The sequence below is a fragment of the Suricata suricatta genome, chromosome 2 (genome assembly GCF_006229205.1).
Source record: "Suricata suricatta isolate VVHF042 chromosome 2, meerkat_22Aug2017_6uvM2_HiC, whole genome shotgun sequence".
Lineage (NCBI taxonomy): Eukaryota > Metazoa > Chordata > Mammalia > Carnivora > Herpestidae > Suricata > Suricata suricatta.
Window position 1 is genome coordinate 110,644,936 of NC_043701.1, and position 17,162 is coordinate 110,662,097.

Consider the following 17,162-nt stretch of genomic DNA (forward strand, 5'->3'; position numbering starts at 1 on the left):
ATGTCTCCCTGCCCCCACCATGAAACATGATTTTAAAGTTGCTTATGATCACCGTTTATTCATGTGCATAACCATAAACAAGATTTGAGAAAGTTCACCTCTTAACCAGATATTTTCTCTATTTCCATGTGATTCAGGGTTGTAACTTATTATGTATGCCTCATTCATGAAGCCTGATACTTTTCACAAAATATGTGTTCTGTGAGTGAGCAATATGCATTCTTACCAAGTTGAGAAACAGAACGAGAGAGAAATGCACTCCTCTATGAGGATATTCCTGTCTGAAGGTGACTTCGTGATTCTAATAGAGCCACTGGAAATTTGACCAGACAACTGGATGGTTACTTTCTCTTTATAAATCTAGTAATCTACCAGACTTTTTATATTGAAGTATCTGGTTGCTTCACATCCCTTAGAGATAGTCTAAGAGTGGAATTTTTCATTCAAGTCATAATAATCTAAAAGGTTATTTGGCAGTTTCAGTAATTCTTAAAGCAAATGTGTTAAACACATTTGAGAATATCATAAAGTATGTGACAATTTAATTGTATCCCAATAACTGACTATTAATATCTGCTGTACTTTCTACTTCAATTGTTCATCTGTAAGTATACAATGAAGATATTGAGAAGAAACCAGGCATTTTTAAAAGATGAAATTATAGGGAAATTTTCCATGCAGGATGAAACAAAGTTTAAGAAACATTAAACACAGGAGGTGGGGACTAATATGCCGAATAATTGCCAGCTCTTTTGTTTTTTCCATCACATGTATGTTCTGTTGAAACTTGCCTGATTCGACTTGATAATCCAATTCCCTGCTTCATCTATAATATATGTAAATATTCTCTTTCTGTAACTATATAATAACGGTTGCATATTTAGTTACTTATATATAACTCTTTTTAGATTTGGGACTGCTTTAAAACTAAAACTACACAAAAAGACAGTTAAATCTTAAGAAGAGTAACTGAAAGAGAAGAAGTGTTTTAGCAATTACTCAATGTTTATTACTGTAGTTGAATGCTTTGCTTAGCTTTGAATTTTTCAAAGCCAAAAAAAGCAAATAGTAATAACACATTAATAACATTGCAAGTCAAATAACTTCATTTTTTTGAGCATGATGGGCTCTACTCAACTAGATGAATAAAGAGATTTGGTACCAGAGTAAGCCAAATTTTCAAACTATGATTTTGCAAAATACATAGAAACATCCCCCAGATGTTGCCTCTTCAATGCCATTCTCGAGACTCTGAGTGTGTGTCATTAAGTTCTAGTTCAATGAAAAGATTTCTGTGGAATATTAAGGTCCTACAATATAGATTTATTTCTTAATAAAACTCCAAATTAATGACTGTGGTGCTTAAGTAAGCCAGAGAAGTGGAACATTAACTTGCCTTCTAGACCATTTTTCTCAAACATTAGACAAGTTGTGTCATCCTTTGGCAAATGCCCAATTTCTAATTCAAAGATGAATTCTCTGCTGAATCCCTGGGGTCCTCTAATTCTGTACTATTGATTAAAGAGAAATTGCTTGTCTCTTAAATACTAAATATACCTAAGGCAGAGTTGATATTCTGTATGAAAAAACTTTAGGAGACTAACATATTCTGTCCCAGATGGGCCTTAGGGATAACCAAAACGACATGATACCTGTTAAAGAATTCAGATGAGTGCCCAACTCATATCCCAAAATATGCATCACTAAGTGTGGAAGAATCAATCTAGGCCCAAATGTCTTTAAGATCTAATGCTATTTAGCTGTACCTAGTGATAAAACTGCCTTTGGCTCCTCCAATGATCTAATTTTGAATAGAATTCCATTCTGTGGCAATCCTGCAAGAATGAATTGGCTATAAGATGTACCCCCTCCAGCAGCTATATAATCCGACCTTGAATGGATTCATTTAATTCTGCTCATAGGAATAAAGCAGTTTAAATTAGAAGGGCTCCCCACATCTTAACCAAAGATAACCCTTACCTAGAAAAAGTCAGAGATACAGCTATGGATCTGGAACATTGAAGCAATGATTACTTTTATCAGGTAAACTTACAGTTTTTAGTTTCTACTACAGAAGCACCAAGATACCCAAAATGCAGACTAAAGTGTTGAGTTGCTTGCTGTACTATTGAATCATAGAGAAGGGAAAAGGAAATTTGGGGAACCACTGTTTTCATGTCTCTGGCTGCAGTTTGCTACCTGCATGGTTATGTACCGAAATCATCGATCTCCATTAATACCCCCATGTCTTAGCCCGGGTTCCTTGGAAAACAGGGCAAAGAGATTATGTGCTAACTCTTGATTGCGGTTGAGGGCTGTTACAATCCCAGGGAAGTAAGAGTGAGGGAAAAAGAGAATGGGTGCTTGAAGGAAGGAGGGAGAGCAAATACAAGATAGTGTGGAGCTGACCATGACTACTCAACACTAGTGTCACATGGCCCTAGAATGGCCATATGCATCTTGGGACAGTGCCTAATGGGGACAATGGATGAGCACTGGTTCTGTCCCACCTCCTACCTTTTATTGGTCATAGGAACTTAATTTATACATACTTCCTGATGCTAAGCAGATTTTCCATGCACCTTGGGAAGCTAGAGCCAGCCTGGGTCCAGCTGACTGTTTAGGCACTGCAGTCTCTTTGTCTACATGAGCCTGGGGCCTCCTTAGTGGGTGCTAGGAGTGGTGGGAGCCAGGTGTTATAACCATAGTAATGGTGTGAGCCATTTCTAGGGCCCACTCAGCCTCAGAAGCAAGGCAGATTGCCAAGAGAGAAGGGGTTTGGGGCAGGGATGCAGTATGGTCCTGGTAGGAGGGAAGTTCCCAGAAAGCACAGCCCTCTGTATTGCATATGGTGACTCATGCATATTGAGAGCATGGACCTAAATAGCAAACTGTGTGGAATATATATTTACACATGTAATTATGCATTTTTGCTGCACATGACAGTTGGCTTTGTGTGCCATATTTAAAAAATAATCCCAGTTGAGATTTATGCTTAACTGCATTACGTGCAGCAGATGGGTAACAGCAGAATCAGTTGAATGAACCATGTGTGTTTGAATCCCGGCTCTACCAGCTACCTGTGTGATCTTAAGCCTCACTTTTCCAATCTGTAAAATGGGGCTGATTATAGAATCTATTTCGTGGAATTGTGGTGAGGATTGAATTAGTTCATACATATAATACACTCAGAACATTGACTATCACATAACAAGCTCTGTAGGTATTTGTTGTTACCATTACTTTTAATCAATTCTACCTTTGTACTAAAATCACACCAGGAAGCACTTAGAGAAACTTTCCCAGGAGGGCAAACACAGAACTACACAGGACAAGAGACCTGGGTTCCCATCCTTGTGACCTTCAATGGGTCACATTAAATTACTCTGTGCCTCAGCTTTTTCTGTTTTGAACTAGATGCTCTCAGGGGTCATACCCACCTTTAAAAGTGTTGATTTGCTGTTGTTCATGGGTGAGTTTTCTCATTTTTCAGGAAAATCTCAAAATTCTTCTAAATGCAAGAATGTTGATAGAAGCATGCAAACTTTTGTTACTTTTCCTTCCAGTCATTTGTGGAGGAGTGGAAAAGAAAATAAGCTTCATAGTTTTTAGAACCGAAATGTCATGTTAAAAATATTGTGTTGAAAACAGCCTAGCTTCTCTGCGTATATACATGTCTCTACCTTTTTGGTATTTTTTGTTTGTTTGTTTCAAGTTTTTATTTAAATTCTAGTTAGTTGGTATTCAAAGTATCCCATAATCTTACATGATATAGTTAGATAAAGAAGGGAAAGTGTTGAGGGATCAAAGGGGTTCAGGGACACATGGAGCCTTCCAAGAATGAGGTGAATTCAGAAACCCATGCCTTAGAGTCTTGCTGATTTGCTGGAGTTTGTCAACACTACTGATTCAGAGCTTTCCAGGAGTCCACATCCTATCACATAGATTTCACAGTTTACTATATCAATAAAATAAACATAGTCATCTTGTTTGGGAGAAACAAAAATTCCTGAGGATCTTCATGAAAAGCACAGCATGTGATATATTGATAAACATCTTCAGAAATTCAGTATAAGTAATTATTTGAGAATGTATAAAGTCCAGATGTACAGGTGACTTCTGAAGGTGACTGAGCACAGGATAAGTACCCTGTGTGTCCTTAAGACAGTCTCCAGAAAAAGCCCTCTCTCAACTGAACGGATAACATTCAGGATTGCCATCGAGTACATCTGTTTCTCAGGAGTTGATGTGGAGTAGGATCAGTAACCATTTGTGAAAACGTAGAATTTATAGACACTTAAAACAACTAGTACTGAGAGAAGTCAAAATCCAAATAATGTGTTGTCATGATGCATTCTATGATAAAATATATTCTAACCTCTCCTCTTTCCCACGAATTATTCCAACCCGCAAGAACCCTCATGATGTAACCATACCTTCATATTATTAGAGATCATCACTCACCTTAGTTTTCTTATTCCCTCTTTCGTCAGGCTAGTGGATCTGTATAGCATTTCTTTTTGCATTCGAGGCAGTATTTGATGCCCTCAAGGCTTTAACAAACAAATAGTTAAATAAGTGAATGCTATTCTCGGTCAGTTTTGTGCTCAGCACAAACCACATTTTCTCTCATGACAACGTCACCTAAGTTGGCTAACTTGACACCTTCTGATTTTAGAATTGCCCTTTCTCCCCACCCCCCACCCCCAGCACTTTACATTTTGTTCATGGAGTTTTTTGTGATGTAGTACACATTTTGTCAACAGGACCCTGAAATAGAAAATTATTTCAATGCAGCTGGGTTTTATTGCGTTAGCATGGTCCTGGTTAGTTCTAAATATGCTGAATCCAAGGGAAATACTATTTCAACAGACATGAAGGTCTAAATGATAAAGGAAGAAGTAAGCCTTAATCATACCACATAGCACATTTAAATTTCACATCCTCCACCACATTAACTCAACTACATTTCTCTGTTTTAGTGTTTCTGTCATCTCTGAGCATCTGTTAGTAAAAAATGTGGCATTTAAAGTTTGCTTTGGGTGAAAACATTTTTTGTTGTTGTTCAAGAGAAAACATTAGAAACTATGCCCACCCTATTGAAAAGCAGAACTCTGGAAGACTATTATACTATTCAATATTCAGCAACAAAGACGATGGGTTAAAGGTACAGACAACAAATGAAATGAGCTAAAAAACCACAATTTGAGAATGAGTATTTGTATGTGTATAATTCTTTGACCAAGTATTGGAAATAAATGGAAGAGACATCCACGTTGTATTAGCTTTGTAGCCCTTCACATGAAAAGGTAGCATTTATAAAACTTCAGATCAGTTGTACATGCTACCTGATTATCACACTATTTAGTTCTGCAACTCATTCCACACATTTTCTTGAAGACCTGTGATCTGCAGGGAATGTTCCTGGATATACAGTATATGAATGTTTGTGCTAAAACAGGCATACAGGCCTCTTAGCCCCTGTCCTCCTAGAGATTTTCTTCTAGGAAACTCCATATATACATTCATTTAATTTTTAAGAAATGAAATTTAAAATTTATAAATGTGAGGGACCATTATTATTAGATAGAGTTATTATCTTAAGTGTTTAACTAGGACTGCAAGTCGACTCTTAATAAATGTGGCCAACCTACAGTTTCAGAAACTGGAATACTGAACAAAATTAATTGAAATGGAGAATGTGACCTGTATTTTTGTTTTCCCTTAGTCAGAGTTGGCTTGTTTGTGTTGTAAACTGAAGGGTTAGCATCATTTCACTGTGGTTTCCTTTTGCCGTCATAGTCACCCAATCAAATTTTCTAAGTTTCCGTCTTTTTTTTTTTTTTTTACAATGTTGAGATTCAACATCACCATGTAGTTTGTGACTACCTTTAAGGTACCAAATAAGAAAAATAGATAACACTGACTTATTACAAAATTATGGGGACTATTTTTTATAAAGAGTTAGGCTCCTAAAAAGATCTACTCACTAGAACTAGCCTCCACATGCAGCTTGAAGAGAACAACATGGAAATCTTTTCACCAGTTGCTGAAGGCTTGGAAATGCAAAGAAAAGAAAAGCCAGCTGGGCTCATGTGGCGCTCTGTACAGACTGTAGCTGGCATGCCCACGCAGCCCTGAATGCCTATGTAACGAGGAGCGTCTGTCAGTATCAGAATAAAAGCTTTGCTGTCAAAAGGCTGCCCTGGTTTAAAATAGCTTTCATCTCCATTATAGGGATAAACAGTTTTCTCCATCAAGAAGCAAGGGGACAGTTGTAATTTTTTTTTAATTTCCATATTTTTCTCCTGCAAGGCAAGTTGTTAAAGAACTGAATGGATGATTTCTTTCCTCAGGCCTTTCGACTTCTTCCCCCCTCCCCCATCAAATGCTAAACACAAGGCACTCTAGGGGGAAAAAATGGAAGAATCAATATTTTATTGCAAACTAAAATCATACTAAAAGCAATAATGATGTTGAGTTCTTCCATTCAATGCCTGCTATTTGATCGCGGGTCTGATTTGTTACGCCTGTTGACCTTGAAAAGGTTCATAGAAATCTTATTAGGGAAATAGCTGATAATTCCTGGTTGCTCTTGGTAATTGGAACTTTTTACCAAAGGGAAAATTGAAACTTTGGACCTCCTCCTCCCTACAGCCTTCTTTTGTAACCTTAGAATGAATGATTTAGAGACTGAACTTAAAGTAGAAAGTATAATGTTTACTTAAGATGTGGCAGTTTAGGCAGAATCTGGGATGGGGCAGGAACCCTATTCTTAAAAGATGCTTTAAAAAGCCACTTTCAGAGTACCATTTCCCCAAGTAAAATTCTTTAAAAAGATCTGTCTTCAATTTTCATAGAAAAGCTAATCTGCAGTAAATTTGAAATTAAATGATTTTCTTTCTATCCACATAATCCATCATTTTGTTGTCTGAAAACTTCCGGGTTTAGCTTTCAAGGTTTTATTTTATTACACTTTGATAAAATTACCAGTGGAGAGATTAAATTACATACCCAGAAAGCATTTCTCAAAGGACAAAATACCAGAAAGAAATGAGATTAAATATCTTCTGAAGAGAAAGCCTCCAACTCAATCTGACAAAGAAGAAATTCAAGCTAGAGGTCGACATGATCCCTCTTTATGAAGTATGATTTTCCTGCTTCTAGATCAGTATATCTTTTTTAGCTCCATAGTTTTTTTCAGAGGAATTATCATCTCCCTGAAGTATTTATTAGTATTGAAATTTAGGTGCTGTGTGAGGAAAATGAGGGTGAGGGTGATTTTTCCTAGGGAATTTTTTTTAAAGACAATTGAATATTCCCTCTGTCTCTTGATCCTCTGACAGGCATCCATCGGGCATGATTTCAGTTACCACAGAAGATGCTAGGATCTAGTATGTATTGTGCAAATTGTTCTGACAGGTCTTTGAGCTGGTCCACCTACTTTTGGAGCACAAATAGCAAAGGGTTTTCTGTGTTTTGTGTTTTGTTTTCTGTTTTTCCCCTCAAGGATATATGACATACTGCCATCTTCTGTCTTCTTTGGGTTTTTCCTGATGACTATCTTTGTAGGTTCTATTGGGGCAATAGAAGAATCAGTCTTTCTAACTCCTTGCCTCTTTAGTAGATAAAAATGGTAGGGTGGTTCCTTAAGCCAATAATTCCTTATCACCATCTTACTGAAAAAATCTCCCACAAAAGGGATTGGTTATGTTGGGGAGGACAAGTGCAAAGTTCAGGAGGAAAGTGAAAGATTGTTGGGTCTAAAAGGAGGGATCAAATGTTGCTGACCAATTTTAAGCCACACCTGAAGAGCAGGCGAAAGGGTCTTCTTTCAGTTTTTCTGAAACTGTGTTGTAATGACAATATGGTTTTGTGTGTCTGTGTGGTTTTGTTTTCGTTTTGTTCTTGACTTCGCAGGAAGAGGTTTAAACATGAAGGCAACCCTTTTAGATGTTAGCATGGCTATACATATGAAGCAAAGCTGCCTTTTTTTTTCTTTTCTCTGCTTCCATTTAGACCTATCACATAATTTAAGAGAAAAAATTAAACTTTAACCACAGGAGCTCTAACTATAGTGTGAAAAAAAACCCTGATCAATTTTGTTTTCGCAGCACGATATTATCAAAGATTTAAGAAACAAATTTGCCAGCCTCGGCGAGAACTCTCTGGTAACAGCATAAATGTCTGTGTTGGTTGCTTTTGATTTGAAGGTTTCTTTTTTTTTCATTTGTTTGAGCCCATTTCTTCCCGCCCCCCCTTTTAGTTTACTTTCTTTTTCATATTCTGTAACTAGCAAGCCTTCATTTTTTAAACCTCTTCCATCTTCCTGTGTCTATTTTCCGTACTTTGGATGGAAAGTTTATGGCAGCAAACTGTCACTCTGGCTACTTATGCTGCAGCTCTTCCTGCTCTTAGGTCATATATGTTTTGGCCGTTGTGTTTATGGACATGATACTAATTGACTGTTTCATGTCCCATTGACTAAGCTTCTCTACCACGCCATTTGATGGACTCGCTGTCCCAGGGGCTCTATGCAACTTCCATTTTGCAACTTATACTGCTTAGTTCCGTCTCAATTCTCCAGCGAACTGGATAGCTCAAGTGAATGGTCCTACCAGTCTTGAACTTGCTGTGCCTTTATATTTTATTTTTATTTTCTTCTTTATGTTCTCAGTGGTAGTCTCAGTGGAAAAGAACAAATCCCCAGCCATTGCTCAAGCAGCACCATGCAGTATTGTTTGTTACCACCCGAGAGTACAAAATATAAAGGCACATTGCTTCTTTTATTCTTGGGGGGTGATCGGGGAGATGCATATCATAAGTCTGCTACTTAGTTGAAGCCTACCTTTTTTATTCATACCCGCTTTCAATTTCGCTTAAACTCCAACAAGTCTCAGTTTATGTTTTTCTGTCATTTAGTAATAACTTGCAACTCGAGCCATTTGCTGAGCAGTATCAAGTTATGGCCATGGCATGGGAGATTATTAAAAAATGTAACAAACTTCTGCACAAATGTATCATTCAGAAAGTGCACATTTCAATGATGATGAAGTTCAGTACTTCAAAACTGTGATACAGGCTTTGGACTAATTAAACAATTAAAATTGAGAAAATCCATCCAGATAAGCCAGTACCAAAAGTATATCAAGAAAACTATAAAGGGAAAAACCAAGAGTTGAACATTGTTAACATCTGTTGAATAACATTGTTGGTGTTGAAATGGTCCATAATGTTGTCATAGAGCCCATACATGAAGAGATGACTAAAAATATGGTTTATAGAAAGCTGCCGTGCTTAATGACAGCCACGACATAAATGGTTGGGATTTGTGTTCAGGAAAAAGAAATGGAAAAGCAAAAGCTTCTGTACCAGCAAGCCAGGCTCCATGACCGCGGGGCTGCCGAGATGGTGCTGCAGACCATCAGCGCCAGCAAAGGTGAGGCGCGCCCCTCTCTGAGACTTCTTTATTCTCCCAGGGCACCCTTATTTAACCCTCCCTGATTTATCTAGTCCCTGAATTTCCTGTTCATCACTAAGTCAGGTGACTTCCAAAATTCAGGCTCTCATTAACCCAGTCTAATGGGGATTTTTTTTTTCAGAGTCTTTTTAAAAGATTTACATTATTTCTGGTCATTAAGTTTTGGAAATTCTATTGTGACACAAGCCTAACAAACTGACCATATAAATCAGGGGTGGGCAGATGTTTTCCGTGAGAAGCCAGACCGTAAATGTTTTTGGCTTTCCAGGCCTTGGGTCTTTATCACGTCCCTTCAACTCTCCATAGTAGCCTGGAAGCATCTAGAGACAACATGTAAACAAACGGTGTGGCTGAGTTCCAGTAAAACTTTATTTACAAAAAACAGGTGACAAACTGGACATGGCCCTCACATGGCCCTGAAGTGGCTGTAGTTTCCAGACCCTTGATATAAATGTGTAGACTTTTAAGTCAATCTTTTTGAGCAATTAAAATGCTACTGTATTTTTCAGCACCAGCCAAGATCATTTTTCTTATATCTGTACTATCTTCTTTGTGAAAGCACTTTTAATTGGTAATGGAATGGAGATATAATGGTTACACATTCTGTTATTAAGCACCTCTCTCCCAGATCGCTAAGATATTTCTACTATTCTATTATTTCTATTATCCTACTTTAAGATAAGTAGAGGTGAATACTGTAAGAATAAAATAGACTAAGGATAGACAACTGATTGGATTTAAGGTTTTATCATTAGTGGGGCACCTGGCTGTCTCAGTCCACAGAGCATGTGACTCTTGATCTCAGGATCATGAGTTCAAGCCCCACCTTGGATGTAGAGCTTACTAAAAATATAAATAAATAAAATTTTGTCAGTATTAGTTGAATGACTTACTTCAAATTAAGCAGTCATCCTAATAAAGCAATACTATACATAATAAGATAAAAGTGCTAAAATGAAAATGATAAAAGTTGTTCTAACATAATATCGAGGGGGGTGGGGGCGCCTGGGAGGCTCAGTCGTTGAGCAGCTGACTCTTGATTTTGGCTTGGGTCATGATCCCAAGGTTGTGAGATCGAGCCCTGAATTGGAGCCTGCTTGGGATTCTCTCTCTCCCTCTCTCTGTCTCTCTGTCTCTCCCTCTGCCCCTTTGCCCCTCTCCCCTGCTTGTGCTCTCTCCCTCTCATTCTCTAAAGTAAATAAATAAATAAAAAAAAAATATATATATGTGTGTGTATATATATATCTGTATATATATAGAGAGAGAGAGAGGAGAAGGAGATGAATTTTTCTTAAATTTTTAGGGAGGCCTTATTCATTTTAATATTACTTTAATATGCACAATTAGCTTTGAGTCTTGATAATTTTAGGTATCAATATTTAAAAATAAGTTGCTCCTGTTTTTTTTCTTTAATGTCCTCATCTAGTTTCAATTCTTGGATACATCACACAAGATTGAATACAAACATTGCTGGCAAAATATGCAATATTACTCTTTTAATATTTTTTGGTATGTAAGTCTGTCCTACTGTACCATTATACAGATTTGTAAGGGGAGGTGATAATAATTTCAAAAGTAACATTTTGAGACAGAAATGGTTAATGGAAGTGGGTGAAATGATATAAGAAACGCCATATTTTGTATTTTAAGGTGATACCGGGCCAATGGTAGCTGCAACTTTGAAACTCGGAATTGCGATCTTAAATGGTGGGAACTCCACAGTGCAGCAGGTAAGTCCTTGAAGCCATCTCCAGAATGTACTCTTCACACAGAGGGAACCTCTCACCATCCCACTGAATTATTTTAGTCATCCTAAAAGAAATATCGGTTATAAAATTTTTCATTTCTATGCTTTAAAAAAACCCTTTATTTTATGGCCATCGGTCCCAGGATTCCAACATGTCGGTAGCGCCCTGCCATGTGGGGCACTGACTCTCTTGGGAAGTCCTCTCATGTGGTGTCATCGTGTGCAAACTGCATTTCATGTGAAATAGCATAAAACGGTTTGTTTTAATAGTGGGGGGGGAGTTAGTATCCTTACCTCAAGAGCCTAGTTTGGTATCATGTTCTATAGTGTTATTCGTCTTACAAGTTGATGCTCAGGATTTTGTTGTATGTTTGGTTAACATAACATTGTATCCTCAGTTAACATGTACACAGAATGCACTCTTCAGAATTATTTTTAGTTGTAATTCTAGTCCCTCAGGTCATGAAAAAAAGTCTCTAGCCAAGTTTTATAAGTATGTCCTGTTAAGAAGTTGGACGTGATCTGGGCTGAATTTTAATAACTTCAGCCATTAACGACAAAGGATATAGTCTCCATATCCAACTGAAGGCCAAGGTCTGTGAGTTTGTTAGAATAAGAGTGTTTGAGTGATTTAAAAAACTCTCAAACAGGCTGTCACAGGTTCATGTAACAATCATTACATTTTTGGACTGGATGAGTACATAGACCCAATATCGGTTGAGGTGCTTAACTTTTTCTTTTTAATGCCACTGACAGCTTAGTGGAGCCTCTGGACTCCTCTTGATGTGATGTTTTTATATCACAAAGTAAAATTGCAAGGTTTCTTAGAGAAACCACATATACTGAAATGTGGTTTTCAGAATATTATAAACACATTTTAAGTAAATTCTGTGTGCTTCTTTATGAACTCTTTAAAAGACCTAGTATTTGGTCTAATTATTGAGAAGAAATGGTTCGTCTAAGTGATGGGATATGAAGATCTCTGGAAATTTCTATTGGTGACGCCATCAGAGTTACTGCTAATCTGACCTGCGTTTCTTGCTTAGATTAATAGCTGAACGGAACACTGTTTCCATCACAACTTAGTGAAAATAATGATGTGTTTTTTTCCCCATCCAATTTACAGATGTCCTGTTTTCATTTCCATAACAAATGACTACGTGATGTGGGGAATAAAAGGAAAACTAAAGAAAACCTATCTAATATCTCCATAATATTCAGCAAAAAATAATTCCCCTTACTTTATGCTTACTTTAAAAATTCTTAATAATGTAGCATTTAAATTCAGAAATCCTGGGAGTCAAAAGTAGCCATGAGAAATTATGTAATATATATACTTACTGTCTATATAGGCCTTCTCTTTTTTTCTGTAAACTTTCAGGTACATATTCCACCACCTCCCTTTAATTCTCTGAGCTACATTTCTTGTCTTTAAAAGGAATTAATAAGTGTTTCATGTTTTATTAGACCAGTGAGTTATTAAACTCCCCATAAAATGGCTAGGTGTTTTGTGTACCTATTCATATGCATATACTGTGTGTGTGCAGTCTTTACATGTTTACTGGATTTTAGTCAAATTTTGGGGGGAAAAATGACTACCAACATTTTGATTGTTTAGCTCAGTCGCATTTAGACAACACTGATAAACCTTTGGGGGGGTCTTCTATCATTTTATCACCTTGTATGCCCTTCTTGTTTGAAACTTCCAACACACTTCATCCACATGCAAAATAGCTGTTTCATTATAGTTTATAATAAGGTTTTTTTCATTTTTAATTTTTTTTACATTTACTTATTTTTGAGAGGCAGAGTGAGACAGAGTGTGAGCTGGGGAGGAACAGAGAGAGAGGGAGACACAGAGTCCGAAGCCGGCTCCAGGCTCTCAGCTGTCAGCACAGAGCCCAGCGCGGGGCTCAAACCCAGGAACTGTGAGATCGTGACCTGAGCCGAAGTCAGACACTCGTGGGTTCAAGCCCCGCATCGGGCTCTATGCTGACAGCTCAGAACCTGGAGCCTGCTTCAGACTCTGTGTCTCCCTCTCTCTCTGCCCCTCCTCTACTCACGCTCTGTCTGTTTCTCAAAAGTAAATAAATGTTTAAAAAAAAGTTAGGAAGGTGGAGCCATGTGCTGCTTTAGCATGTTTTACATTTGTATTTCATCACAACTTTGAGCACAGAGACTGGACATCATTCTGAAAACAGAGAAGGAACATTTAATGGTCAGATGATTCCTACCATTACTTGGGTTTAGAGACCATGAAAATGGCAACTAAATTTTTGTCTTACAGACATAGGTCTATAATAGACAAATAATGTCTTACAGACATCAGCATTTGGTAGTCACACCACATGGATCATAATGCCCTTTAAGGAACTCAGCTTTCATATGGGAATTTCTGACTAGCATCCAGATGGGCCTTCTTCCCAGTAAACTTGAACGGAGTATCTGATTTCTTCAGATCCTTAAAGATTGACCAGAAGAGTTGAGAGTATTATTTCCTGTGGATATTTATGGTGCTCGTGATGGTTACGTAAAGCAGCTCTCTTGTGCCAAGCCACCTTTATATACTATGACATTGAAATGTGCAGCCATCTTGTTTTGACATGGCTGGTCACTGTGCCATGGTGAAGATGACAGTTGTTTTTGTACACACTATTTTTTTTAACATCTTTATCCAAGAACAAAAAGCATGTTTTTGATGTTTCTTGCTTAACAAAAAATAAGCGCTGTGTTCAGTGGCCATGTGGTTTATATATTTACCCTAGAAAATGCTTGATTACCTCAAGGAGAAAAAGGATGTGGGTTTCTTTCAAAGCCTTGCTGGCCTGATGCAATCATGCAGGTAAGCACACTCTTTCCTTGCTTTGGGTCTACTAAGTGGTCGTGTCTTTCCAACTGTTTGTTTAACATTACTGACAGTGACATTGCTACATAGGCTATTTTTTAATGATTCAGTACACATTAAAGTGGGATAATTGATGGTGTCTTCTTTCCTGCCTTGTCGTTCAGTGATACAAATGTCGTAATTACTAACTTACTCATTGTTAGTAATGCCTTTTAATAGTCTTTCCTATTCTTAAATAGGGACCTTGAAGAATTTATGTATAGGCTACACACTCGAAAATGAACAGTGTATGCATTTTAAAAGAGAAAAAGGAAAATTCTAATTAGTTTTCTTTGGAAGCTTGTAGACCACTTCTCATTTTCCCAAAACAAATGATCCTTAACCTAGTTTATGATCATTGTTTTCTATTTTTCACAGTATTTAAAATCACTCAGCACTTGACAAAGGAATATGACAGATACTTTTTGTAATAAGCTATTCTTGTTGGAAAAACATGATTATTATAATTATATTTTAGTGTGTCTGCTAATATTGTAATGTACTCCCAAAGTCAAAACCCATTAATGCCTTATGTTTGCGTCTCCCACGGATCATTTCAGTGCAGGCCCTAGGGAGGGACCGGGCTGCTCCTGGGAAAATATGGTTGGTAGACATTGAATTGGGGCACATCTTCAGGATATGTTTTCATTTGTTTCACATTTCATGATATAGGACTTAATACACACTTGCTCTCCTGAAGTAAGAAAACTTTCTATCTCTAAGTGTTTTTCTCCCGGCTATTACAGTGTCCTCGACCTAAATGCATTTGAGCGGCAGAACAAAGCTGAAGGACTTGGAATGGTCACCGAAGAAGGATCAGGTATTGATCACTTAAACTAAAAGGATCACCTGTCCCCACTCCTCCCTTTCCTGAAATGAATCAGTTACCAATTACCTTTACAAAGTAGAGATATGCAGGGTTATTTTTAAAAGGCCAGTATGCTTATGTGACCCATTTAAAAGTTCACAATTGGACACTCACTCAAATTACATCCAGAACTCAACCTTCCCATTAATGGTTGACCTTTAACTCCTTTTTGTTCTAGACCTACTTTAAGTGGTCTTTTCCCTAGTTGGGTAGTAGATCAAGATCCCTTCCGAGAGAATCATAAAGCACACGGATGAACCAAATTAGAGAATGTTGGACTTTTTTTGGCCACTTTGGCAAACTGCCAAACTTTCAGACTCCTCCGTCTCCTTTGGAAAGTGATGCTTTGAGATCCTTCGATGGACCACTATTCTGACAATCTCCTCCCTTTTTGCACAGATATCTTTCTATTTCATACATCCTAATGCCTTCACAAGTCCAAATTTGATGAAAGAAATTAAGGGACAATTCTTAATGTTAAAAGAATTCTGATCCCTTAATTTACACGTGCACAAATATAATGACTCACATAATCTTAGACTTTTTCTCTGTAAATAGATGTGTGTATAAACTAGAAAAGTTATCCCACTTTACATTTAAAGCAGAAATAACTATTGCTGCACATTCATTTTAGTATTAGGAAAAAAATCCTCAATACTTTTTGTCTCAATTTGTTTTTGTTCTTTTGTGTTTGATTTTTTTTTTTTTCCAATTAATTTAGTTTCACTGAGGCCCTGTGTGTTGATCTGTTTTTGTTTGTTTGGTCTACTTTGAAGTGGATATCTTGTCAACACATTAGTTTTGGCATATCAGATCTTTGATAAAACTAATCTTGTTGCAAAAACTAAATTTTATCCCATCTGCTATTTGCAGTCAACTTAACCTTTCTGAAATATTTTAGAATTAACTAATCTTTCTAATTATTTCTGTATATTTTTGTTTTCACCTTACTTAAAAGGTGCATATTTCTTACTGTTTTTTAAGAACTATCATTGATAATGGCTGGGTGGCTCAGTCAGTTAAGTGTCAACTTTGGCTTAGGTCATGATATCGTAATTCATGAATTCAAGCCCTGCATTGGGCTCTGTGCTGACAACGTGGAGCCTGGAACCGGCTTCAGATTCTGTGTCTCCTTCTCTCTGCCCCTCCCCCATTTTCACTCTGTCTCTCTTTCTCTCTCTCTCAAAAATAAACAAACATTGAAAAAAAATTTTTGATTATCATTTAAACATATTCTAATGGTGCTCCTACTCTATAGCTCTTGTGTGCTTTTATTTTCTGCTTGACATTTGAATATATAGGTTCTACCATCCAAAATTAGTCGTACAGTTACCTAATTATGCTAGCTACTTTCAAGAAAATTGCCAACAGCACTGTAAGGTTATTTAAATTTTCTGAAATGAATATCCAGCCAAATCTCCTCATGACTAAGGTTTATGTCAACAGTTACAACACTGGCCTGAGGGCCCCATCCAGTGAATTCAGAGCCCCTATAAATCTCAGGGCCTAGTACCTGTCTGCCTGTAAGGTCTCCAGGAAGCCCTGGGCATTTCCCTTTAGCTGTAAGGTGTCTCAAATGCATGAATTCTCTGTCCAGAGTTGGACTTTCCTGTCTCAGAATTAAAAATTAATTTTATTTTTCCCTGCAGTTATTACCTAACATTCCAGAGGCTCTGAACACAATTCCCTTAATCATTCTTTGCCCTTGTTCATCTCCACGTAGGAACAGTGGCCATGCAGGGTTAGCCTACAGGGTCTCCTGTCCTTTGTCACGCAGCTATGGATTGGAATACCATCCGTAAGTCTCAAATCAGAAATAGCTTGGTGAGAATCAACTGTGAGAATTAGTCCCATCTCACAGTAGGTGGTTGATTTGATTTGTTTATTCTTTTTCAACACACACAAATAGTTCCCCAAACTGATTAACACATTTTCTATTGTGTTTCCTTACAAACAGCAAGGCAAAAACAACATCTCAACTTATTTTTCCCCATTTCCTTTTCTTTCATCTGTAAATGTACTATCCTCCTCTTCTCAGCCATCACACATGAGCGTGGTAATTATTACAGTGATCTGCCTTTTATTTATTTGCTCCTTCATTTGTTGTTAGCTTTGTGTACAGTCTTGACAGTGACAGTTTTTTGTGCATTTTTTCCTTTGGTAGACTGTTAAATGAATCCAT

General features: G+C 37.3%; 1 protein-coding gene across 1 annotated transcript in view; it reads left to right on the forward strand.

The window, feature by feature from the left end:
• Nucleotides 1-17,162, forward strand: part of RYR2 (ryanodine receptor 2) — a 526,329-nt gene that overhangs the window by 443,041 nt on the left and 66,126 nt on the right. The window contains exons 82-85 of the mRNA XM_029919427.1: nt 9,340-9,439; nt 11,132-11,211; nt 13,994-14,070; nt 14,859-14,932. Coding sequence (XP_029775287.1) covers nt 9,340-9,439; nt 11,132-11,211; nt 13,994-14,070; nt 14,859-14,932 — 331 coding nt within the window. The remainder of the gene's footprint in view (nt 1-9,339; nt 9,440-11,131; nt 11,212-13,993; nt 14,071-14,858; nt 14,933-17,162) is intronic.